Raw genomic sequence first — 27570 nt, 5'->3', positions numbered from 1 at the left:
GGAGAAGTTACTTCCCATTCTAACGGCGCTTGTGGTACCGTGCAACTTCATCTTACAGAGTGCGTTAATTTTGCGGGGATACCAAACTCAGACATAGCCATATAGAAGTGATTTCTGTCTGTGCTATCAAAGGCGGCTTTGAAATCGCGTAAGAGAAGACCTGGCTCAACTCGGGTTAATCTGAAAACAGGTAAAGGCGTCATCCAGTAATCGGACGAGATGGCGCGTAGGTATTGTTGATGTCCTATGTCTTGCTAGGGATTCAAGAAAACAATAATGATGATTAAAACCTTCTAACTCCCATTACTTCAAAACATCTTCCTTTTTTAGGCAGAGCTTCTTATGCAATTTGTTGTGTGCGGCTTGAGAAGCTTTTCTCATGACGGGGAAGCCTACCACTATAAAAACAAAATCATGATGCTACAACAACAAAAACTAAGTAAATAATTACATTAGCATAAAGTTATTGCAACTCACGATTTCCCAAAAGGCATTGTATCGGTAATTGTGCATTTGTAGCACCCTATGCTGATGTGGCCAGAGAACGTAAATGTATGAATGTTCTCTGATGTATCCAGAAAAATGTGTCTATGCTATGATATTTTGCATGACGTACTCTGGGTAACAAGCGAATTAAATTGGTTATTTGTTTATTGAACCACTCTGTGGCCGAGTGACATGTTTCAGCAACATTCTCACTGAATTGTGTGCAACAATATTGCATGCTATGCAAATGTTGCGCTTCTAAGCAAATGAAACAACTTTGTTTTTATATTTAAATGAAAAGAACTTTATTTTAAACTAAATAAAAAGCAGCATACTTAAATATTAAACTGTATAAACTTATGAATAAATAATAATTAATTTACTTTGGGAGGCAAATAGCCTAACTTTGGAATACTCAAATAAAATTGAACTGTACACAAGCATGAGCATGTTTGTGATTCTATGTAGAAGTGTGTATGTATGTTGAACTTATATTGTATATTAGCATACGAGTATTAACCTGATTTGGATGCAAATGGAATAATGCGGTTAATGTTTTTCATTGATTGAGCTCAAAACATTTTCATGGCTGAAGAAAATGTTTTGAAGTATTTTTCTTGCAATATTCTTTGGTGTTACTTGATTATTTTTAGTAGGAAAAATTAGAACTAAACTCGATTTTTGTTTTGAATGGTTAGCTGTAGTCAAATATTTTTCAAGGCTGATGAAAAATACTTGACATTTTCCATTGATTGCAGTTATATGCATAAGTATTTCTGCATCGATATGAGTCAAAATTTGAAAAAGGGTAAATGAAGGGATTAGTATTTTTCATTCAAAATAAGCAAAAAAAAGTTTAACTATACATATGTAGATAATCAGGTATGTATGCTAACACTCATTTGAATGTTTAAAGCTTGCATGAATGTTTAAAATTGCAAACAAATATAGGTACCATTTTTTTTTAATTTCCATTCAACTGTCCCGCATTAAAACTTCTTCATGGCTGCGAAAAAGTTTTAATTTAAGCCAATTGTTTATTTTTTTTCTTAAAATTTTATGTTTTATTTATTTTTAAATTAGTTATAAGTATGGGTATATGTGTGTGCACATAACAAAAAATTAATTGAAAATACGTAAATTTAATAATAAACCCTTTTAAGTTTAAATATATCTATAAATAAAACAATTACGCACCACAACACCTCGTAAGACCTTCAATTATTTTTGTACTAGTAACGGCATGTAAATAACAATCAATTATTATAACTCATTGCTAAAACCTTTTAATGGCTGCTAAAAGGTTTTAGCTTCGTTTACATACGCGTATAAGCAATGAAATGAAGATAATATAGTAAATAAATTCATTGACCTCCAATTTTCTTATTCGCTGTGGTCATTTAATTTTCTTAACCTTAAGCAATTCACCTTTTGACTTCTTATATCAATAAAGCAAATTTTACATACAAATACGCAGGTATTCAACTGTTTCCAGCCTCACTGCGCAACATTTTTACGTGGCTGTGTGGTAAACATGTTGCAGCAACACTCCAACTCATTCTGAAACATTGGGGTATGTCTCCGCTATTGGCGGCTAACAACACACCATTTGTTACTATATTTTCATTATATTTTTTGTATGGTGTGATTGGCTTTTATGTACAAGATTTTAGTTTATCTAGGAGCACAGCAGCACTTGAGTGCACCGTTAAAAGGGGTTTATTTAAAGCTTCAACTATCGCATTTTAATTTACAAACATAATTTTCTTCGTGATTTACAAGTAGATTCATACGCTTATAGTAAAATTGCATAACAATTATTTGATTGTACATGGATTTGTTAACAAGCATTTCTCTACTAGCTACTTCTGCTGTCTGGGGTAAGCGTGGCATATTTGCATATTAAAACATACTTAGTTTTTTTTTAATACAATTTGTCTTCTATGCAACACTTGTAGCTTGGAAAGTTCTATTATTTCAAATCTAATATTATCTACACAGCATTTTTAATTCGTTTACAAAAATCCATACACTTTTACTAGATATATTTCATTTTTGGCATTGCATGTTTGTAAATTTGCAACATCATGCATTTAATATAAAATAATATAAATCCATATTTTGTTTCTTTCAGTCATATAACAACAATATATGATGTTTTGCATATTAAACAAGTCACACGTTTGTGGTTGGGGTCTCTCACTGCCTACGGGCTACTCTCTAAAGCAAATACTTAGATACCAGTGTCTACCAAACTGTCATAACATTCACTTCAGCTGCATTACACATTTGTATGCATGTTTGTTTACTTGCTACTTGCTTGGTGCGCAGCTTTCACACAAACAGTTATGCGAGCGAAACCTAAGTACATATATTACGTTGTTTGTGAAATTTGCATTTGTATAAGTGTACAAAATTTTTAGTTATTTTCTAATTTGACTACCAACTTTATTCGCTATCAATTACTTAAAAGCTAATTCCCTAATTTTTCATGAACATTAACTAGTGAAGAACAGGTGACATTTAAATTTACACGCCATGCAATATTACACAAATAATATTGCAACCTTTCAACTTTTCAATTTGAAAAAGAATGAGTCAAAGTAATAACAAACGATTAGACATAATATATTTTGAATCTTGCAAATGGCTGATCTCAAACTTCAGCACCTTCTTTAGCATCTGTGAGTCGCACTTGTGTCGCCTCCGCTGTTACTCCATTGATTGAGACCTGCTGATCGCGCCAAGGTGTTGTGAGTATTTTCAAACGCTGCGCATGAAAATAATAAAGGCAAGAAATACTCGTAGATTGACTATGTTTACATATGAAAGATAGGGATTCAATGCTCCTACCTGCTTTAGGCTACCCGGCGTTTTGAGAATCATAATAACCGCCACCGCAGGTATCATTATCACGGAGGAGCCCGCTATGCACCAGCCCAACGCATTGGCCCACACTGGATAGGTGTAGTCTTCGTACGTTAGCGGCTCATAACCGATCAGCCCGTAAACTATGATGAACAGTAGGAACAATGGCGCTACATAGCGCCAACAGACTTGCCAGTATTTGCCTGGCGGAAAGCCGATCATGTCGCGTATATCTTCGCAAAAGCGATTTGTGCCTGCGATTAGTAAGCGAAGCAAAATTTAATTAGTATAAAATTAATAAGTATTAGTATTTAACTAAGTATCGGGTGTTCTTTTAGATGTATGAGATTTAATATTATCAATAACTATGGTTTGATAGCTGAAAATGGCGAACTGTGTTGCCAATTCTTTTCAGTAAGGTTTGGCAAGTCAGCAAGAATCGTTTAATGAAAGAACAATGCTTCCAAAAGAAAACTCATAAAAGTTAGATTAGGTTGCCCAGAAAGCGGGCCCACTTGAGCGAAAGGATTTTGGTTCATCCTTTGTGAATTGTAAGGGGGGAAAAAGAGGTGAAGAAAAACGATAGGACGAGAGGGGTGGGGTGTTCAGTATTTTGTGGACTATGAACGGTGACCAATTTGCCTCTGTATTAGCCGTTTAATGCTGCTGATGAAGTTCATCAGATTTTTGATATCAAGACCTGCTATGTCAGCAGGCGCAGAAAAGAAGTGAGAACGAAGATGTTTAAATCTGAGTCCCGCAAAAGCAGGGTAGCTAAGGACCAGGTGTTGAGATGATTCCACATCATCCTCCATACAACCGACGCAAAAAGCAATTACTTCGAGTCTCACGGCATGTGCATATACCCTGCGAATAGTGGCCCGCGAGGATGCCCACAAAACTTGAGAGCTTAGTTTGTGTCATCCTCAGAATATCCCTCGAACGCCTCCGATCCAAACGTGGCCAGAAGGGTTTCGCAACCTTATACGTTCGTGTACTTGCCCAGCGCTCACTGGAATTGATGCAAAGCCCATCCTTCCAGGAGTAGAGCGTAGGTTGTCAAGGGGATCCTGATTCTCTCATTTTGCGGGCACATTACCTTAGAGGTCCCTTGCCTGGCCAGCTCGTCGGCTTCGCAGTTTCCAACAATGTCACTGTGACCAGGTACCCAGTTTTTCCTTATGTCGAAGAATTCTGATGCAATCGAAAGTGAGACCAGTTTCGAGTGTAGCATAACAGAGCCTAGGGCGCTAATTGCCGCTTGGCTATCGGAGTAAATATTTACCTCACGTAAGTAAATAGCCAGTCAGCTAGCCAGTCTGATTGGAACACACTGCAGTGATCCAATAAGTTGAATTAGAGTTTGATGGGAAGCTCTTTGCAGAATACTCCTCCTCCAACCCTACCTTCCAACTTAGAGCCAACCGTGATCAAGTTAAAACACATCTATTCGCGAAATTTATAGAGCACATCGTCCGTTTTACTGCGACTTGCAAGCTGGCGGTATCATCGTTCCTTATTTCTTTCGCCATCAAGATGTAGCTGCCGTTACGCTGAATGGTGAGTGCTATCAAGCCATGCTGACTGCATTTATGTTTCAAAATCAGTAATCATTAAACACCGACGACATTTGGTGCCAATAAGACGGCGCAACTTGCCATACAATCGTCTTATTGCAATATGCATGCCAACATTGGCGCCATACGGCCAGATTTATTGGGAAAAGTAGTTAAAAAATTGGATTGATCGAATGGACTATGGAACTCGTAGCCGCGAAAGATGTGCCATTATTACCAGATTATAATTAAAAAATTCATTCCAACAATATTTCTGTTCTGTATTATCACTTCAAGTTCTCAAGCACTTAAATAAACACCCGATGTATATTAAGTCACAAATAAAAGAGAAGGTAGTCATTTTGATGGAGCTTTTATGAATAAGGATATATATTATTTATATTTAACCATGTGAATATACCATAAATGCAATGGAAATCTCTCCGGTGGTCAATTTCCCCTTCCCCTTAACAAAATATTATATTTTCTCTCCCAAGATTTTGTTCTGACTGAAAAGTCATCAACTTTTGTTGAGCTAAAGTAAGCGTTTCGGTTCGTCATTCTAATCATTGTAGCGTATTTCAGGCTGGAATTCTAGCCATCAATGAGGTAGCTGTACTCCGATAATAAAGCGACGATTAAATCCCTTGGTGGGGTTGTCACTGATTCCATCATTGCTCACAAATGCCGGGTGTCTTTTAACGAGATAACGAAATATGTCCGCATCCATTTGATATGGGTGCCATGGCATAGTGGCATACCAGGGAATTGTAAGGCAGACAAATTACTGAAGGAGGGCCTTCCTCTTGATATGGGGATTGTAGGTATACCCCTCTCAACCTACAAACTGCGTGGTGCAAGTAGCATTGTCACTTCAGCCAACACGATATGGGTGGATAGTCTGACATGTAAAGCTACAAAAAAAATTGGCAAAAATGAGACGCTAGCCGCTCATGGCTCACTGAGCCTCAAGCACAGGTACTAGCAATATCGGCCTGCGCCTGCTTGTATCTTAAAGTAGGTGACCGGAGCCATTTTGTGACCTTAGCTGGTAACTTAGTTAGATTTAAACAAATTAAGAAAAAGTGGAAATTGCTAGGAACGAATATACGGGCATAGACAAGCGAGGTTATTGGGTTATTCCTTCTGTAGAAAAGACATTAAGATGTTACATACAAATAAATATATATACATCCTTTGTTGGAGTTTGGCTGAGCTCCTCCTGCAGTTTTTGGTGGGCGTCTTGATGTTGTTCTGCAAATGGAGATGCCTACAGTTTTTTGATGCTTTGAACGAGAAATGGTTTTTTATGAGAGGCTCCTTTGAAGAAGCGATGGAGGTTGACCATTGCCTACCGAGGCGCGACCACCATTTTTATCTTTTGGTGTGTCATGCACAGTAGTTTCCGAACCAGGGCCCTACCGAATAGCAGGCTCGCTCAAGCTCATTCGACTACGGCATGCGAAGATATTTTCTCTAAAGGTCTGGTCTGGCTCAGACTGAGATGAAAACATTCCACTCATTCCTGTGTATTTCAGCACTTAATCTTTTGGAATTCGTTTACCAAGGGCCCCTCTTTTTTCGGAATGTAGATATTTTCAGCTTCTGTGATACGACAGACCACTTGGACCGTAATATCCTTTTGGAACAAACCCCAAAGAGGTTTATTTCAACCTTTTTGTATGATATTTTGTTTTAGTGACACACGACGTTTGGAATGAAGAATTTCATGGTACAACTATACTTTTGAAATTATCAAGGAATTTATATTATATATCTTGGAACCGCCATCACAACAACCAACGATGTCAGGTAACGAATCACGCTTGCTAATAGGTGTTACTATGATTTCAGTAAGCAAATGTGTAGCAGAGACCTCTTCCGCCAGACAAAACTTACACTCCACAAGACGCTCATCTTACCCTCTCTAAGGCGCGAAAACATGGGGGTATTCGAGAGAAAGATACTTCGGAAAATCTTCGATCCTCTTCGTGTTAGCAATAACTACTACCGCCCACCACAAGCTGTATGAGTTCAACGACTATGTGAAGATAGGTAAGCGCATTGATATTTAACGCTTGCGCTGGCTGGGCCACGTCAAGCGTATGGATGCAAAAGCTCCAGCAAATAAGCTGTTCATGTAGCAAGTTAGAGAAGAACGACGTAGGAGAAGACCATGCCTCCGATGGAAGGACCAAATCGAGGGAACCCTATCATCGCTTGGTGTAACAAATTGGAGAAGGCGCGCGCAAAGCAGAGACGCCTGGCGAAACTTGTTACAGTCGGCCTTAACCCGGTAACGGGTTGTGATCCTTGATCAAGCCATATAAGTGATTAAGTAAGTAAATAAGAATAATCTAGTAAAATCAGATACCAGAATGTATGAATAATGATTTGGATGCGTATGTATGTATGTATATATAACTAAAGTACCTACCGTAGATCCACGAAACGGCTATCGACTCAAAGAAAACAGCTATGAGTATAGAATATCCCGCCGCATAGCGATCCAGTAATTGAAAGAAGTAGAATCCACCATGAGTACAACTAGCTAAGCCTACAACGAAATACAGCGAAAAGAGAATGGCGACGAAAATCTCACGGTTTCTGCCGATCTTGGGAAATTCATCACTCAAGGCCGTTATGATGGCCTCTGAACCGCCAAACTGTAGTTAAATAATTTTTATATAAAACATGTTGTTCCATTAAATGTGTCGCTTACCGAGCTATCCAAACCCAATGTCAGCAGCATCATAAAAAATATCAGCGCCCAAAAAGTGCTGCCCGGCATTGTAGCAATTGCCGCTGGATAGACGACAAACACCAAACCCGGCCCTTCTGTGGCGACATCTTCTATATTTTGTCCGGATGTGTGTGCCATATAGCCGAGAACAGAGAATATCACAAATCCAGCAATGAAACTGGTGGCCGAATTGATGCAACTGGTGAGTAATGCGTCTCTGAAATTTATGTTTGAAATCGAAAAATACTAAAAACACCGAGATTCCATTAAGCGGCAATAACTCACTTATAAACATTATTGTGATATTTATTGTAGGACGCATAAGCCAATAACACACCAAATCCCGGACCCAATGAGAAGAACACCTGGGTCGCCGCATCGACCCACACTTCCGCTTTGTAGATTGCATCAAAGTTTGGATTCAAATAGTACTTAATACCCATTGCAGAGCCGGGCAGTGTAATGCCACGTATGAGCAATATCAGCAGCACAACGTACGGGAAGAGCGCCGTGAACCACACAACCTTACCCGATGTACTGATCCCCTTCCACAATGAGAAATAACAGATGAGATAGACAACCAGCAGGCAAACGGCCATGTCCCATTTGATGGGTCCGAGGTCATCTAGACCGGTACTGCGGTTTAATTCCAGTATATAGCGGCTGAAATTAGAAAATTCCGGAAGTGAAAAGATACTCAGGAGAATTACTGTTTGAAATGTAGCCCTTTAATTGGCATTAGTGGCAATTTGTATTAAAAGTATTTGAGGAGACCTGCACCAAAACCGACTTACTTGAAGTATTCCGATGCAGCAGATTGAAATCGCTCAGTTGTCGTTGTAGTTTCCAAAGTTTTAGTTTCGTTGTAGCCGAATGTGGACTCATTATCGAATGGAATGTCGGTAATGTTTGTAGAAATATTTTGTGGCTGCATCGTTGGTAGCATGGGAAGTATTGTATTTTGTTGAGCTTCAAACTGAAGTCAAATATTCAATTGGAAAAACGCAAAAAATAGCGTATTTTTAATTAACTAATTGAAATAAGAAAAACTCTTTTCTCAATTTACCGGTTTGCAATAGTCGGAATTCCATGGATTTGTACACGACGTCCAGGGCAAGTCTTTTGTGAACGAGGCAAAGAAGAAACGTAAGCTCCAAGCGATTATGACATTATAGTAGAAATCAACATAGAAAGCGATCAGCACCACTGCATAGCCGATTCCTAGGGAAGGAAAAATGTGAAGCCGGGTATTTATTACTTCATTTACTATGGCATACCTTTAAAGAGCGGCACCAGGCGCCCCCAGCAAGTAATGGCACCTTTACGATTATGTTGGCCTAACGCTAGTTCCATGTAAAATAACGGTATACCACCGACCAGAAGCATAATGCAATACGGCACCAGAAAGGCGCCTGGAAGTAGAGAGAAATATAAATAAAATAGTAATAATCGTATTAAGAAGAAGAGGAAGAATTAGAAATGTGAGAGTTTGTATGTTTGTAAATTTAGATATTTGTGACTCAGTCTCGCTAAAACGACTGAACGGACTTGCATTAAATTTTGCAGACAGATAGATTTTGACTTGGATTGGAAAATAGATTAATTTTTTAAAAGAGTTGCCACCTCTTAAAAAAGTTAAAATAAATTAAATGAATAAGTTCAAACAAGTACTACAAAACAAACAGGGTTTTGAGAGCTTAATTTCGTCAATATTATTGAAGATGGTTGCCAGCTGTTTAAAATTAAGTTCAACTAAAATTAAATTAGATTGATAAGTTCATAGAAACAAAACAAACGAAAAAAGGTTTGGGAGAGCTTAATTTCGACAAAATTATTGAATAGGGTTGCCACCTGCTTAAAATTAAGTTCAAGTATAAATAAATTATAAATAAAAATATGGGTATCAAGGCTTTGAAAAAAACTTAATTTCAAGTTTATTTTTGAGTAGAGTTGCCAGCTGTTTAGAAATTAAGTTCAATAATTTCTAACAAATAAATAATACAATTCAGTTAGGGTGGCAAATGAAATAAACTTAACAAAAAAGATTATGTTGGAAAATATTCTTGGAAATGGCTGCCACCTGTTTAAAACTAAGTTCAACTAAAAATAAATTAAATTAATAAGTTTAAAGAAACACCACAAACGAAAAAACGTTTGGGAGAGCTTAATTTCCAAAATATTATTTAAGAGAGTTGCCATCTGTTTAACATTAATTTCACTTAAAATTGTATTATAAATAACAATATGGGTGCAAAGGAAAGAGGCCTGAAAAGCTTAATTTTAAATATATTTTCTGTAGAGTTGCCAGCTGTTTAGAAATTAAGTTCACTAATTACTAAAAAATAAATAATACAATTCGTTAGTGTGTCAAATGAAATACACTTAAAACAAAGATTATATTTTAAAATATTCTTGGAAATGGCTGCCACCTGTTTAAAATTAAGTTCAGCTAAAATTAAATTAAAAAGTTAAAATAAATTAAATTAATAAGTTCAAAGAAACACCACAAACGAAAAAAGGTTTGGGAGAGCATAATTTCCGAAAGATTATTGAAGAGAGTTGCCATCTGTTTAACATTGAGTTCAATTAAAAATATATTATAATTAACAATATGGGTGTCAAAGGAAAGAGGCTTGAAAAAGCTTAATTACAAATATATTTTTGAGTAGAGTTGCCAGCTGTTTAAAAATTAAAATATAAATTAAATTTAAAATATAATAAATAAATAATACAATTTAGTTATGGTGTTAAATGAAATAAATTTAAGAAAAATTACGGCAGAAATATTCTTGGAGATGGCTGCCTCTTGTTTGAAAGGATTAATTCAATTTAATAAATAAGTCAAATGAAATATTTATACTGTCATATGGTTGTCAAACGAAAGAGCTATGAGCAATATTTATTTATTTTTTGAATAAGGTTGCCGCCTGAGTAGACATAAAAAATTAATACAAATAGTTTTGTTTTATGTTGGCAGTTCTAATTTACTGGCTTTGCTTTATGTATTGCGCGTAGCAACTCCTGCGGGGTATTAAATGCTATTAAATGCTTTTAAATTTGTTAAGTTTTTATGCATTTTTTTGACAAATTTTAAAAATTTAATTGTTCATATCCCTACAAAAGGCATGTAAATACCAGTTTCAAAGTTTCCTCAAATTATAAAAAAATATTGTAATTGCAGCAAAATTTCGAAGTTTTTAATCAGAATTTCTAGAAATATTTCCGGTAACGTGTTTTATTGCCAAGTAAGCATGTAAAAAATGAGTTGGGTGCATAACTCTTTGAATTCGGAATTTCTTAAAAACCTGGATATGTGAAGGCTGTTCGGGAAAACTGCTGTTCGGATCTTGGTTCAAAATTTCCGTCTTCATGTTTCACCCATTTAAGAAGTAAACTAATAAATGACTTTCTGGTTGATTTATTTTAAAATAGCGTGGGATCTTAAAACCGGTTACTTCCCCCACTTTCCATTAGTTTTAAGGAGTTCTTACTGAAGAATTCATTAAAACGATGCAAAAAGAATATTATAAAGCACATTGAAACATTTTCTATTCGTTGTGTGTGTCTTGATGTTGCTTCACAAATTTAGGGACCTACAGTTGTAAGCTGACTCTGAACGGCATATGGTTATTTATGAGAAGTGTTTTCAAGACAGAAATGACTTGGAGGTTTATCATTGCATTGATTCAAAATTTTAGTTATAGACTAAACAAATTTTCGCCTAGTTCCATCAAATCTCCATTTAAATTAGGACAATGCGTAGTTGTTGAATAAAATTCCAAAAAAAAAGTTGAGGAAAAACTAATTGCATCCAATTTTGCACCAATTAAACTAAAAGAATTCATACTTTGAAATATGAGTTTGACCATTAACGGGATCGATTTTTATACAGTTAGGGGCATAACTGTTCCTACTCCCTTGCATTTCCAACATGTTGAAAATTAAAACAAAAAATATTTACAAATCTTTAAGGCAGGTTCATTTTAAATGTAATTTCATTTGAATATTTTTTTGTAAAAGAAATAAAAATATTCAACACATTATTTGAAAAATACAAAAAAAAGTTCCATTGGAGCAAAAGTTTTCGTATAGTTTTTAATGTCAAAACCTCGCACAATTAACTGTGCTTAGGTTTTTTGCTTGCTTACATATTTATTTAAAATGCCGATATATTTTCTTCGTGAAGCCTTATTTTTTTTTGCAAAAACTTAGCTAGTTCCAAGCGGTAATCAAAGCACATCTTCTCACTTGCCACTACAATCGAGTTTGTGCCGAGACCGAAGAACTTCGCCAAATGCCTTTGCCCTTTGCGAAGTTCCGGTTGCTATTCATGCAGACCGGTCCTTCTGGCTGTAATTGCTTTTTAATACATACTTTATGTAGCAAAATACTCATACATACACATATAAGTATACGTATATACATAGTACTTATGAATAGGTACTTTACTCGTACTTTTCTTGCTTGCCTTAAACATTGCTGTACTTGCGCTTCTAAGTGGTTTAATTCAATCATGAAATTTATGTGTATTATATTCCCGCTCAGAGAGTATCATAAACACTTACTTTCACATGCATGGATGACTTCTAAAGCTAAGTAGGGTGTATATAAATATATTTACAATAATTTTTATTCATCGACATCGATAGATGCTATTATTTACAGCAGTAGCCACTGGACAGCGCAATGAAGTTTGCTTATGTATGAGAGGACTCTACTTGTGTAGATAATTAAACTGCTTCTCTAAACTACTAGTTGACTAGTTCTAAGTTGCGGATCTGCTTATTATGGGCTTAAGGCAACAGTGAATTTGCCACTCATTTACCCCATCACAAATTCAATTAAAGTGTATGCAAAGTTTGAGAATCGCGCCATTATGCCAATAGATAAAGCCAAGTTGAAATTAGGAAGGCATATAAGGAAGAAGCTGATATATGTATAATATTATATTTTTTTACTTATATATTCTTCATTCGTTTTATTGGGGCGCTGAATATCTAAGATATCCATGTAGCGCCAATTAACAACGCCAGCGGAGTAACAGCAACCAGCCGATCAGAGATCAGAATTTTGCTTTGCTGACGTCCAATGATGACCAGATTCGCAGATAGAAGGAACACTTTGAAGCAACTAGCAACATTGCTCTTAGCAGTATACCTAGCTTCGAAGCGGGCAGCACAACAACAACCAACAATAAAATAGCAACAACCTGTCCCCGCCTAACGTAGATTAAGGATGCACTTAAGAAGCTGAAGCTCAACAAAGCGGCGGGCGAAGATGGCATACAGCCTGAACTAATAACAGCCGACCCGCAAGTATCAGCGGAATTTCTGATGTGGGGATAATCACCGCTATTTGGAGCAATGAAAAGTTGCCTCCGTTCTGGACAAAAGGTATCATAGTGAAGCTGCCCAAGAAAGGCGACCTGCGTGACTGCGGCAACTGGCGAGGAATAACCCTACTTAACACCATCTACAAAGTAATCATACAAAGCAGGTTCAAAGATATCGAACGCTCCTTAAGAGACGAGCAAGCTGTTTTCGCGCTCACCGAAGCTGTATTGACCAAGCCAACATACTTCGGATTATAGTAGAACAATCAGTTGAGTGGTGCTCCCCACTCTACATGCTGTTCGTAGACTTTAAGAAGGCGTTCGACACTATCAAACGAGACGCAATATGGCTGGCACTGAGTAGAAAGGGAGTTCGTGCCAAGATAATCCGCCTCATCAAAGCTCTCTACAAGAACTCCGAACTAGCAGTGCTTCACAAAGGCGATATCAGCGATCCATTCACTACCAAAGCAGGCGTAAGGCAAAATTGTCCCTGTCGCCCCTTCTCTTCGCCATCTCCTTGATGACGTCATGAGCCAACTGATCCTGCACAAAAAAGGCATCGTATGGAGTTTCACCAGACATCTTGAGGATCTGTACTTCGCCGATGACATCTGCCTCCTCTCTCACAAACTCTCCAACATGCAAGCGAAGGCGGACAAACTAGTCGCGCAGGCATGTACTGTCGGACTGGAGGTCAACATTGCTAAGACCAAGGCTATGAGAGTTAACCACAATAACGCAAGGCAGATATTGGTTGACGGATGCCCGATGGAATTCATTGAAAGCTTGGCTGCATCATCACGGCAGATGGTGGAGCAGATGAAGATGTCCATTGCAGGCTAAACAAAGCAAGGGCGGCATTCGGGCGAATGTATACGTTATGGGGGAGTTCGCAAATCTCCAGGCGCACTAAACTACGAATATTCGGCTCATGCGTGAAGTCCATATTGTTGTACGAAAGCGAAACATGTCTGGTCTCTAACACCATCACACAGACGCTACAATCCTTCATCAACAAATGCCTCCGCATCATCTGCAGAGTATTCTGGCCGAACACCATCAGTAACGACGCACTGTGGAGATTAACGAACGAGCAATCCATTCTTAGGCAAATCAAACGCAGAAAGTGGCGATGGATAGGTCACACACTGAGAAACCACCAGATAGCATCACGAGGATGGCACTTGACTGGAACCCGCAAGGGAGCAGAGGTCGCGGTCGACCAAGAAATACTTGGAGAAAGTCGATGCTGCGCGAACTAGCAGATGCCGACATCTCATGGGACGGTGCAAAAACAACAGCACAGAACCGTGTACGACGGAAGAGTCTTGTCAAGGCTCTATGCTTCCGAAGGGAGTGAACAAGGAAAAAAAAAACGTCAATTATACATTCAAAAAGTCTTTCGATACGGCACCTTTGGCTGCACTATGAAAGCAAGGGTCCTAATGAAAGAAACAACTAAAGCAACTACATAATTCCGACCTAAATCGACAAATGTAGCAAGAAAAAGTATTAAAGCCGCATTAGAGGAAAAATCCTACCTGTGGCTGGCAGTATATTTTGGCAAAAAAATAAAAATATAAATAAAAGTAAAAGTAAGATTGCTTTACCAATCAAAGGGACAAAAAATATCAGTCGCAGCGTTTATGTTGAGAATCTGTACCTAAAATAAACAACAAGCAATAAATTTTGCAAATTGAGTACTTTGATTTTTAGACAACTTTTATCTCTTTCATCTCCATACAAATGGCATAGTGTGCCACATGTGAATAATGAAAATATGAATTTAACCTTTCCAACCATTTTTTATCATTCATGCTTGGCTCTTTTCACTTGTCCTCTCCTCAGCCTTTTAACAGGAGGAAAGCCTAATTTCCTTCTTCCGCTACAGCATCACCATTTTCCGGCCATCAACGCTGTCACAGCCATTACCGCATATTTAACACCCCATAATTTGGTTCTGCTCCTCAAACAGCGCTCCCTGTCTTTGTTTTCCAGCACACTTTCGCTTTAGTTCACTTAAAAAAGGAACCAATATGATTTTCATGATAGTACAATATAAATCTAATTTTAAAACAAAATATTCACTTTGCCTACATGCATACATATACATACATACATATGTATATGCCCTTACATATATCGACATCGATATTTTTAGTCCTATTGGCTTTGTTTCTATGTCGACGAGGTAAATGAAGTGCTCAGCTCTGGCTGACAAAGGCATGCCCGCTGTCGACATCAAACATCAGAAACACACGTACTTACATAGCGGCGGTGGTATACGGCCGTACTTTGTTAGGTTATTATTGTTGTAGCCAATGCAAATTCGATGGTTTCGATGCCTGGCATGAAGTTGGCGTGTCCTTAAAGTGGGTACACAGCATAATATAATGACGTCACACCTAATCAAATTTCCTCTTGAAACGAAAATGCAGGTTCAAGAAGAATAGCAAGGAGAGGGATCCTATGGCCACATCTTAAATGTAGGTGTGAGTCAGTGTGATTAGGACCTGAAGTGTGCATGAATGGCGAAAGTGATGTTACATACGCAAATACATGCATATGTGTGTAAGTGCTCTCATGCACTGTCGGAAAGGGCTGCACTAGAGAAATTTAACTAGAAATACTGCTATTTCTTACATTAAAGCGAACTGGTCCGGAAACGATCGAGTTGCCACCAGTTAGAAGGCGGTCAATGTAAAGTTTCCTTAACATATCTACAGGGTTGGCCATATTAAACTGACCCATTGAGTAACCCTATAACTTTTTACTGTAATTTGAAATCTAAGGTTTACGTCAACAAGCCAAAGACACTAGGCGCACTTAAGGCCAATATCCGACGGGAAATAGCCGCCATATCGGCCGAGACGCTGGCCAAAACTATGGAAAACGCCGAAAAACGGGCACATTACGCTATACGAGCTAAGAGCGACCACTTGCGCGATATCATATTCAAAAAGTGATGTAAACGAATCTCCTTGAACTAAATTAAATGTTTTTCACAATGAAACACAAAAAAATGTTTCTTTTTCCATATTTTTTTAATAATCACATGGGTCAGTTTAATATGGCCAACCCTGTACATACGAATGTAAATAAGTGTTATGCTTTTTATATACTTAGAGTCAAGATGCATTACATAAGGTAAGATTTATAACTCAGTGCGGCTTTCTTTTAGAGAAATGAAATATCAAAAACTATAAGCAAAAGAAGTAAAATGGCTAAAAAAAAAAATAAATAATGTACATATTTTCAAAATTTCACATTATGGAATATTTCTTATGAGAATACAGTGAGAGCATACAATCACACTTTGTTAAATGTATTTTGCTTGTAAGGCTAGCACCGCGGCTTTCCCAACACCAGAAACTCCCACTTGGAAAATTCTGTTGTGATCCGGCGGCTTGTTTAGCTGCCAAATCCCTAGTTTTGAGCAGAAAATACCCGCTCCCACTTCGTCCATTGTTTTAGAGCCATCTGTGTAAATATAAAAAGTCCTACGGCTAGGCTTCATGCCTTTGAGCCATCCCTCCTCTTCAATTGTGGTATGAAGCCTTCTCTCTGTGCAATCTGTACTCCTCCTTCTCATTGAGCTATGTATGTCCGAAGCTTCTGTAAGTAAATACTCCAGCAGCCACTAATCTTTTCGCGGTTTTTTTTTAACGATTTTCCACCAAAAGGTCAATAGGTTGTGTACTAAGTATCATTTCTAGCGCCGCCGTAGGAGTGGTTTTCATCGCTCCTCTTATTCATCGCACAGAGCAGCAAGTCGCTGAATCCTTTCCCAACGGACTAAACTCGTATGTAAATTTCCTTGTTGCAGTCCCCCATACCAAGTCCCCATACAGCAATATCGGTCTGATTATTGCCGTGTAGCACCAATGCATTAGTGAGGGTGCTAGACCCCAAGTAACGGCCAGCATTCTTTCACATGCGTACAACGCATTACTGACCTTTTTCACCCTTTCCTCAACATTGTGGTTCCTTCCAACTTTATTTACTTTCCAGTACCACGCCGGGACCTTATACTTCCTAGTATTAGATGCGCAACTAAGTTCTCGCTGTTTTTTTGATGAAAATACAACTTTATTTTAAAAATGGTTACAAGTGAATCATTGAAAGTATTGCCCATCGCTGGCTACTACTTTTCCCATCTTTCTGGTAGATCTCGTATAGCGTCGCGGTAAAACTGTTCATCGTTTGAGGCTATCCACGGATTAAGCCATTTTTTGAAGTCTTCATATGAATGGAACTGCTGGTCAGCTAGACCATGTGCCATCGATCGGAACAGGTGATAATCGGACGGCGCAATATCTGAAGAATATGGCGAGTCGGATAGAATTTCCCACTTCAGTGTTTCGAGGTAAGTTTTAACGGGTTTGGCAACGTGAAGCCGATCATAGAATCACTTTTTCATGCCTCTCCGCGTATTGCGGCCGCTTCTCGCACAGTACTCGGCTCAATCGCATCAATTGAAGTCGATACCGATCCCCAGTGATGGTTTCGCTTGGTTTTAATAGTTCATAATAAATAACACCAACTTCGTCGCACCAAATACATAGCATAACCTTCGCAGCATGAATATTCACCCGAGGCGACTACGTAGAAACATGACCAGGCAATCCCCATGACTTTCTTTTCTTTGGATTGCTGTAATGAATCCATTTTTCATCACCCGTCAGAATGCGATGAAAAAACCCTTTCTTTATTGCCGCTGGAGCAGTTGTTCGCAGGGGAAAAAACGACGTTCAACATCCCTTGGTTTTAACTCATAAGAAACCCAAGTCCCCTAATTCTGAATCATTGCCAAAGCATGCAATCGCTTGGAAATGGATTTGCGGGTAACTCCTATTTCTGAAGCAAGCTCTTCTTGCGTTTGACACAGATCCTCATTGAGCAATGCCTCCAATTCAGCGTCTTCGAAGGTTTTTGGCCTTCCTTCACGCGGACGGTCGTCAACATTAAAATCACCGTCTTTGAAGCGACGGAACCAATCCCGACACGTTGTTAAACTGAAAGCAGCATCTCCATAAACTTTTTGTAGTTCTCGATGCGCGTCAGCCGCCGTTTTTTTTCGAATGAAAGAGGAAAATCAACACTTCTCGCAAATTACGATTATTCGACGCAAAATCAGACTTTTTAACAAAACCAAAAGTATATGATACCAAAACAAAATCACTAATGTGTCGAAGCAGTTTGTTTACCATATGTCTAAGCCTGGTTTATGACGTTTAGGTTATGTTCGAATCGACTAGCACACACTGCTGGCGGCATCTATTGACTTAGTTGCCCACCTAATATCATGCCCGTTTTTTTCTGCGTTTATCCCTTGAGCTGCGCGAGATATCCATTGATAGACAGTTTTAAGAGGGTTTAAGTTCATTACGTTACTGATGGTGTCCAGGTACTTTCCTGTAACTACTATGGCTATGTCTTCTGCATGTGCCACTAGTTTTGGTGCCCCTCTACCAAAATCTTAGTGTAAGCTTTGGAGAATTGGTCCAGCGCAATTGTGTCTCAATGTATGCGTCTAGAATTTCCTCTAACGTTTTCAGGAGAAATGAAGCTATACTAGTTGACCAAGTCACAGGTCGTGCTGTGGATGTACAATGCAGTGGTTTCGCCAATTTTAACGTATGGATGTCTGGTTTGGTGGGAAGCTCTTCGGAAGGGCTATAATATCACTAAACTGGGGAGGGGGCAAAGGAATGCATGCATTGACATCACAGGAGTACGTAAAACTTGCCCCAGTGCTGTCCTGAATGTCCTTTTGCACTTACTTTTCCGTCATTTCCATCGCACGTCAAAGTGCAATCAGGTTAAAGGAGATTGGCCTCTGGAGACAATCTCTCAAATGACATGGTAGCATTTTCGGGCAGTTAACACCGTATTTCTCCGAACTTCAAACAGATCTCTCTATCCGCAAGCTAGAGTTTGAGGGTCATGATAGAGCAATCTTTCCAAATAGGCAGGATTGGAACGAGGGGAAAATCTGCACCGAAGCTTGCACCTCTGTCAGAGATCAAATCTTTTGGGTGTGCAGATAACATTTCTCTGATCTGGGTTCCAGGACATAGGAACATAGAGAGAAATGAAATTGCTGATGAGTTTGCCAGGAAGGCCAATCCACCTCAAAGGCCTCCTACCCGGTCATCGGCATCCCCTTGACAGTTGTTAAAGAGGAACTGTACAAGGAATGCGCAAAAAAGATGGCGCTCCATTTCTTCATGGGCTATTTCGAAAACAGTTTGGCCCGAATACGATATACGAAGGACTCAGAAAGTTCTTTAGACTCCTGGCCATTCAATTTCCAAACTCGTAGCTGTGTTTACCGGTCACTGGACGATTGGCACTCACACGGAAAAGCTAGGGTTACCATTTAACCCGCATTGCAGAAGTTGTGGGGACCTTTCAGAGAAGGAGACTGTAGAGCATTTTCTCTGTAATTGTCCGGGTTTGGCAGCTAGAAGACTAAAGTCACTAAGAGCCCCTTTCATCGACAGCCTGGAGTAGTGCGCCAACCTAAATTCAATCAATCTTCTCCATTACATCAACAGCTTTGGCTGGCTGTAGATACCTGCATGTTGGAGGTCTCATAATGGTATCAAAACGGCGCTTTAGTGCTACTTGAGGAGTGCCAGGTGCACTTCAACCATTTCACCTACCTACCTACCTGATTTGTATTCCTTCGAGTATAGAAGAAAGTTCAGATAGCGATATATTTTCTTTTAGAAAAAGGTGTATTTGTATTAGATCTTATGAAAACAGCGATTCTGATATAAACCCAAACATTGGTAACAAAAGTGAAAATGAGAGTAAACTAGAAGCATTTGAGGGCGCACCAGAAATGGTTAAAAACCTTGGTCACTTTGGAAACATTCCTGATATAATCAACTTGATTTTAATGATCTTTTATTTGTGCAAATAGGTACAATCATCAACAAAAACATAAATATAAAATTGTGAACAATGTTCTTGGGTTGATGGAAAACATGGATTGATGTTATTATTCCTGAAACTAAGCGGTTTCTTGGTATTATAATTTAAATGGGTTAGGGGAAAAAAGCTGCTTTACGTAGTTTTTGGTCAACACATCTTTTAATTAAAACACCGATATTTGGAAAAATGTAAACTATATTATTTTAAAAAGTTATCGAAATTTTATTACACGCCTTCCAAAATAATTTTCAGGTCTGAAATCACCGGTTTTATAATGAATTTCAGCAAAACGTTAGGGAGAGGCAATGTTAATATATAAAAATTATACGAGGTTTTTTTCTGATTTCAATAATGCTTATATGGAACATACCTATATGAGATTGGGAGCAATGGAGCAATACCTGAACGAAGTTTGGGTGAATTTTATTAAGTCGTTATCGAAGTACAAGCATTCACCCATAAATAGGTATGGCAACGCTTTATTTATAACAGAGATATTACATCTTTTTTTCTTTTAGAAACTTACCGTTATTTAGAAGGGATACGTTCTTATTGAACAATTTCGCCCATGTTCAATCCGGGTCAAAGGATAATAAGTGTACCAAGTCTCATTGAATACAAGGTGAAGTCCAAAATAATCAAGACTGGCGTCATAAAAATGTTTTTGGGAGCTACCTGACTCCCAGTGGAAGCGAAGTTATTGCGTCTAAAGTGTCAGTATGTTTGTGTCATCGGTACAAAAATGAGTTTTGAACAAAGAGCTAATATCAAGTTTAGTTTTAAAATCGGTAAAACCTTTAGCGAAACAATTGAATTGCTAAAAAGAGTTTATGGCGATGATTGTCTATCTCGGGCCAGAGTTCGTGAGTGGTTTACATGTTTCAGAGATGGTTGTGAGGACATAAATGACAATGAAAATACGGGCCGCCCAAAATCAGTAATGACAGAAAACTCCATCGAAATTCTTCGTAAATTTATCAAAAATGAACCGAAATCATCGTTGAAATTCATAGAATCGGAATTGAATACGAGTATCTCCAAAATCTCGACTTATCGCATTTCAACTGATCATTTGGCCTTACGAAAGGTCTGTGCACGTTTCATTTCGCAAAAGTTAACTGAGGACCAAAAATTGCTCAGAATTCAACATTCGAAAGACCTCAGTAAAGAGACGAGAAAAGACGAAAACTTCCTTTACAACATTGTAACTGGTGATGAAACGTGGTGTTTCCAATACGAACCTGAAACTAAGCGTCAAAGTGCCGAATGAAAGGTCCCAGACGAGAGACCACCCAAAAAATTGCGTTTGGAGAAGTCAAAAATCAAGTCGATGCTCATTTGTTTTTACGACTGCAAGGCAATTGTCCATAAGGAGTTCGTGCCAATGGGCCAAATCGTCAATGCAATATCCTATCTTGGAGTTTTGAGGCGTTGTTGCATCAAATTCGTCGAATTCGCCCTGAATGCCGCGAAGGAGGAAGCTGGCGCTTATTGCATGATAATGTTCCATCTCATCGATTCACTCTTGCAATTGATTTTTTTACTAGAAATCGCATTTTACCCATCAACCACTCACCGTATTCGCCTGATATGCCTCCCTGTGACTTCTACCTATTCGGAAAATTGCATTTGGCCATGAAAGGAAAACGTTTTGCGCCCGTAGAGGCCATCCAAAAGGCTTGTACCGACAGCCTGAAGGACATTCCGGTCAAAGACCTGAAACACTCTTTCGAAAAGCTCTTATATCGCGCAAAACAGTGCATCGAGGCGCAAGGCGCTATTTTGAAAATCAACTCGAAGTCATCAGAACAAAGCTCCTGTCGTTTCTATTTTACCCCAGTCTCGTTTATTTTGGGCTTCACCTTGTATATTAAGTTTTTCTCGAACTATCGTGCACACTAACGGACATGACTAAATCGACTCCTCTCATCATCCTAAGTATTTTGGTACATATGTCTACATCTATCGTGATTCCGTTATGCTATTACATGCAACCGTTATAAAGTTGCCCTCGTGCTGGCACTTCGACAAAAATAATTACAAATTTAATATTACAATTTATAAAATATAACTGACACATTTTGCTCATCTTTTGCATTTGCCCACCAAATATAAATTTATTTAAATTATTTGAGAAACATTACGATAATGCCGTAACTCACTTAAATAAATATTTACTATGAGAATATCGTCGAATTTAGATTTTGTGCAACACACATACACAAAATATGCAGCCGTAATAAGCGACCACTTAAGCCGATATTATGAGTGAGCAATCTAAGAAAATATAGCAACGAAATGCCAAAGCTGATTTCCATTGCCCCTCCACGCTTTCACTTAATACTCGCAAAATATGGAATGGAGCAATGATGGCATTCATGTGCGTCGGTTTTCCCAACGGAGTGGGTAAAAAGGCATTGCTTTAAATTTATGTTAAGCCAGTTGTCATGGACACTGAACCATCAGTATTACAGCCAAGTTCTATGTAGTTTGGTTGCTTACATCCGTTTGGCTGATTGAATGCAATCAAGCGTAAGATTTTTATTTGGAATAAAGTATAAGTACTCCAAGGCATAAGCGCCCATACTCTTTGAAGGGCGCTTTTGAAGGGCATTGCCTAATTGTACAGAAAGCCAGCAATAACATTTTTGGCCCAACCAGTCCGCCAATATTTTGTTGAGCTCATTTTCACGGTACTCGCACATGACTACAACTGCGTGGTAAACGTGTGCGGCACATGACTTCTTCTCAATACGACCAAAGCACTTATCCTCTTCAAAGTCGAAGAGCATAAAGATCCTGGCGTCTTTTTCTCTTGGCATTCTCTGTACCTTGTACTTTTTCCTCTGATTTCCTTTGTTAACCCCAACTTTATGATTCCATATACCACTACAAATGCTAAGAGCCACCACATTTCAGCAATATGCTTTTGCCTTTCGTGAGCAATTTTTTCTCACTCTACTCTGGCACTCAATGGCAGCGGTAAATGCGATTATGAATGCCAGATTTAGTTGTCACACAAAAGCACTTAACTTTGAAATTGTCTTGAAGGATGGCGAGCCTTGCTTATGCGTCGAACACTCACACACACACACACATTCAACAACGCATGGAATGTTAGAGTATTTAATCCCGTGCTTTTGATATTTATACAGATGATAAAAATGCATAATAGACTGACCCATGCAGCCCTGTCAAGTGTTTACATGAAGTTTCGCCTCCAATTTGTGGCTTTTTTCATTGCAAAAGCTCACTCGAAATATACTATACTGGGTTGCCCATATTCGACGGACCCATGTGTTTTTTTTAATCACAGAAAAACACAATTTTTTTGATGTTGACGATAATAATCATTTTATTTGGATCAAGTAGATTTGTTGACATCACTTTTTGAATATGATATCTCTCAAATGGCCGTCTTGAACCTGTACGGCGTATTGTGCCCGTTTTGCAGCATTTTCCAAAGTTTTAGCTAACATTTCGAGTGGAATAGCGGCTATTTCCTCACGGATGTTGTTCTTGAGCTCTTCTATGTTCTTTGGCTTATTAATATAAACCTTTGATTTTAAATATCCCCACAAGAAGAAGTCAGGTGGCCTTAAATCGGGCGATCGCGGTGGCCAGTCAAAATCGCCTATTTCGACATCAAACGACGAGGAAACAATTTCTTCAAAAAATCGATTGTGGTGCGAGCTGTATGTGGTGGAGCGCCGTGTTGTTGAAACCAGAACTGCCTCATACGCTTTCGACGAATAATTGGCATCACAAAAGTGGTTATCATATCGCGATAACGCTCCTGATTGACGGTAACAGCTTGACCATCTTCGTTTTCGAAGAAAAACGGACCAATAATCGTTTTCGCACTAACGTCGCACCCAACAGTGACTTTTTCGTCGTAAAGAGGTACCTCTTGAATTTCGTGAGGATTTTCAGTGGCGTAAATACGGCAATTTTGCTTGTTTACCGTCCCATTCAATAAGAAATGATTTTGTTCCAAAATTGCTCGTCATCTTCAACCACTTCGATGACTCTTTGGGCCCATTCCAATTGACGAGGCTTGTCCGCAGGCAACAATCTTTGCGTCAATTGAATCTTATACGGGAGTAAATGCAAATCAATGCGGATAATTCGTTGTAAAGTGGTCCGAGCAATGTCCAACTTCTGAGAACGGCGATTTTGGGATGTCTCAACACTGGCCCGTACAAGAGCAATATTCTCATCCGATCGCCTTGGTCGGATTGGATTAGAAAGAGCATCACTAGTCGAAAACCTTTCGTACAAACGTTTAATGGTGTTCTTAGAAGGCGCACTTTTCACATTATTTAATTTTTTATACGCACGTAGAGTTTTCACAATTGACTTCTTTTGTTGAATGTAAATTTAACAATTTGGGAGCGCTCGCGTGGCGTGTACTGTTCCATGGTAAAAATCTGCTTGGACTGACGCTTACAACGCGGTAGGTCATTAAGCGATCTGACGTCTCTGTCAAAAGATACAGGGTTGCCAGATGGGTCTGTCGAATATGGGCAACCCTGCACCATTCTTTGTTGCGGCAAAAGCTCTTTGACGGTTTTGTGTTTGGTGCAGTCAAGTTTTTGGTACAGCGTCTCAAAATTGACGTATAAAAAGAGTCTACACGATGCATTTTTAAGAGCGCCAGCGACCAAGGTGAAAAGTCGGAGCAGGTAATCGAAAAAAAATGATGTGACTTAAAGACCCAACACAGTATCGAAAGTTAGAGCAAACCGGTGTTTCCGCTCATTCCGTTCTAATACAAGTGTCTCTATTTATATTCTGGTGTAAGAATGAAAAAGCTAATATTGGTGGTTAAAATGGGTTTTATTGTTTTTCGAAATATTCTCCATGATGTTCAATATACCTTATATTCGTTTGAACCAATTTTCCAAGTACTTAAGTACGAAAGACTAGACAAGTCGCATTTCCAGTGAGTTTTTTAAATTGTGCGAAATCCTACTCGAACACACCTTTTTACCACAGGGTAATCATGCAAAATCTTGCTGATTCTTGGCATACTAATGCCCAAGCATTAATCTCACGTTAACTGACAAGATGGTCTTGCTCAATCATTTCGTGCACAACATCGATATTTTCTAACCTAACAGCCTACCCGGAATTTATCGGTGAGCGAACTGCGACCACGGAAAAATTCATTGCCTCAGTTTTTACGGTGCTCAAGAATGGTGCTTGCTCGCCATGTAATGGTTTTTAGTTCATCAATGCATTCTTGTTTTGTTAATACACGTCAAAAATTGTGAAAAATTATCGCACGAAATTGTTCATGGTTTCATTGCATTTATTTTTTCTTTTTTTTTTGCAAAGCCTAAATTTTGAAGCTATTACTGTAAACAAAACTAAATGGATCGCAAAATAAAATGTTCTGAGTGCGTTTATGGTTAGATATGACAAACTTTACAATAGAAACGTCAGATGGATTCCGACAACACTAGAAGTTAAAAAAAAAAAATAAATAATTGGCGCGTACACTTCTGTTAGGTGTTTGGCCGAGCTCCTCCTCCTATTTGTGGTGTGCGTCTCGATGTTGTTCCATAAATGGAGGGACCTACAGTTTCAAGCCGACTCCGAACGGCAGATATTTTTATGAGGAGCTTTTTCATGGCAGAAAACACTAGAAGTTACCAAGGCCATAAATAGAAATAGCAACTCTCTGGATGCACTGAAGGCCTTGGAGAACGCAAAGCAAACCTTTAAGATTGTAAGGAGAAGCTTAACTCTGTTGCAAGACGAAACAAGCTTGTACTTATATGGGTTCCAGAACACTGCGGTGTTCAAGGAAATGAAATCGTCGATGAAGTGGTCAAGGCCAGAAATAGAAATAGCAACCCTCGTAATACGAACGTTATTCAGGTTGCTCTGAAGACCTTGGATAACGCAAAGCAAGCCTCAAAGATTGTCCAAGAATTTAAGAAGAAGCTTAACTCTGTTGAAGGACTAATAACCTTGAACTTATATCGGTTCCAGGATATCGCAGTGTTCAATCGCCTATGAATTGGCCAACTGTGGATTGACGGTTGCCCTACAGGAACCAGCGCCAATAATCGCAATCAATTCTACAGGAGTCATGAATTGGATCAGCGATTATATATGCAACCTACATAAAGAGCGATGGTCCGGTCTAGAATGCTGCAGAACTGCAAATTGTTTTGTGACAAGTCCGAACAGAAAAATGTCGATGGTCGGTATTATTGCAGGAACCAACCCATGGGGTCAGGATATGACCACCATTGTAATCATTGAGGACCCGATTTGCCTCTCTTGCTTAGAGGAGCCGGATAGCACTGCGCATTTCGTCTGTGAGTGTCCTGCTTTTGCTGGCGCAAGGCTACGACTTTTAGGTGTCGATATCATGAGAATGAGCCAATTTTCTCTCATTCTTTCAAACTGGAGGATATTCTGCCAAAGCATCTCGAATATTCTCGGAGTACTAGCAAATTTTGCCTCTATCTTTATTCTAATCTATTTCTATTTCTTTGGCACTTCTTTCCTTTCCTCCTTGACTATTAACCCTTTTACTCTGCAGAGCTTCGAATACAATGGGCCTTTTAGCCTGAGTGTTTTAGGAATCACCATTCTCTCGGTGCTAGTTTAATCATCTAAGAACTTCTTATTTCATATAAAACTTGTATGTATGTATGTTCAGGGCACAACGCCTGTGGTCAGCATATCGCTGCCATGGGGGTCATAGACAGCCCGATATGCCTATCCTGTCTTGAGGATGACGGCACTGTAGAGCATTTTCTCTGTAGCTCTCCGGCGTTTTCCAGAATTAAACTTAAGTTGACTTGAGTTGGGATATACTGAGTATGGATAAAGTTCATACTTATCCTATTCCGAATCTCTTAAGATTCATCAATGAGTCGAAGAGATTTGTAGAAGAGTGTCCTCAACCTAATTTATCCGTCTTACCACCCACTTTTTATCTTTCCTATCTCTATTCTTTCTACTGTAATCTATCCAGGTATAGTACAATGACTGAGTGTTTGAACTTGTCCAACCCCCCACAAATCGAATCTATTCTAATGTATGTATGCTCATTGTATCTGATAATGGATTTTTATGAAGAAAGTATATAAAATTGTTGAAGACGAAATCAGAGAAATTTATGATGTGGCAGACGGCTTACGTTCGGTGGGTAAAAGGAAGTAGAAAATTTAGGAAGCCATTGTTTCCAGATCGTCGAATGAACGCATAGCAATCATGACGATGAACGACAGAATAATCCACACTAGACCACCTGGGCGGCCACCGAAGAGATGGCACGAATGCTGGATATCCGACTCAACTGAATTAGGAGAAGAGATGTTTATGAAAGTATTGACTTTAAAGCAAACCTTTTGGGTAATCAGGCTGGAGTAATCATAGCTACATTAACCCAGGAAGCGACTAACTGTTTCTCAATTTGTTAAATACAAGTAACGCGCAACAATTGCAGAAAAAAATTACACATGAAATCCTTTTCCCGAATCGAATCCCGAAATAAGCAGCGCAGTGAACTTTACTCAACTTTCTTTCAGCAACTTTTTCCGCAGCACTAACAAACAATTACCAACTAGCAGCAGGATGTGAATAGACCAGCAACAGCAACTGGTGGTGGTGGTGGT

At 38.7% G+C, this 27570-nt stretch overlaps 2 protein-coding genes across 3 annotated transcripts in view; one reads left to right on the top strand and one right to left on the bottom strand.

Moving 5' to 3' along the window:
* LOC129243667 (gamma-1-syntrophin) overlaps positions 1-27570 on the top strand; it is a 242349-nt gene that overhangs the window by 185928 nt on the left and 28851 nt on the right. The window lies entirely within an intron of this gene.
* Positions 1668-27570, bottom strand: part of LOC129243666 (sodium-dependent dopamine transporter) — a 49536-nt gene continuing 23633 nt past the window's right edge. For both annotated transcript variants that reach the window (XM_054880858.1, XM_054880857.1), the window contains exons 3-10: positions 8931-9065; positions 8720-8874; positions 8448-8629; positions 7939-8316; positions 7633-7870; positions 7348-7576; positions 3340-3608; positions 1668-3256 (exon numbers count right to left, since the gene is read on the bottom strand). In XM_054880858.1, the coding sequence (XP_054736833.1) occupies positions 3143-3256; positions 3340-3608; positions 7348-7576; positions 7633-7870; positions 7939-8316; positions 8448-8629; positions 8720-8874; positions 8931-9065 (1700 nt within the window). In that variant the 3' untranslated portion in view covers positions 1668-3142. The remainder of the gene's footprint in view (positions 3257-3339; positions 3609-7347; positions 7577-7632; positions 7871-7938; positions 8317-8447; positions 8630-8719; positions 8875-8930; positions 9066-27570) is intronic.

This window comes from Anastrepha obliqua, chromosome 4 (genome assembly GCF_027943255.1).
Source record: "Anastrepha obliqua isolate idAnaObli1 chromosome 4, idAnaObli1_1.0, whole genome shotgun sequence".
Lineage (NCBI taxonomy): Eukaryota > Metazoa > Arthropoda > Insecta > Diptera > Tephritidae > Anastrepha > Anastrepha obliqua.
This window is presented reverse-complemented; position numbering and strand designations above follow the sequence as displayed.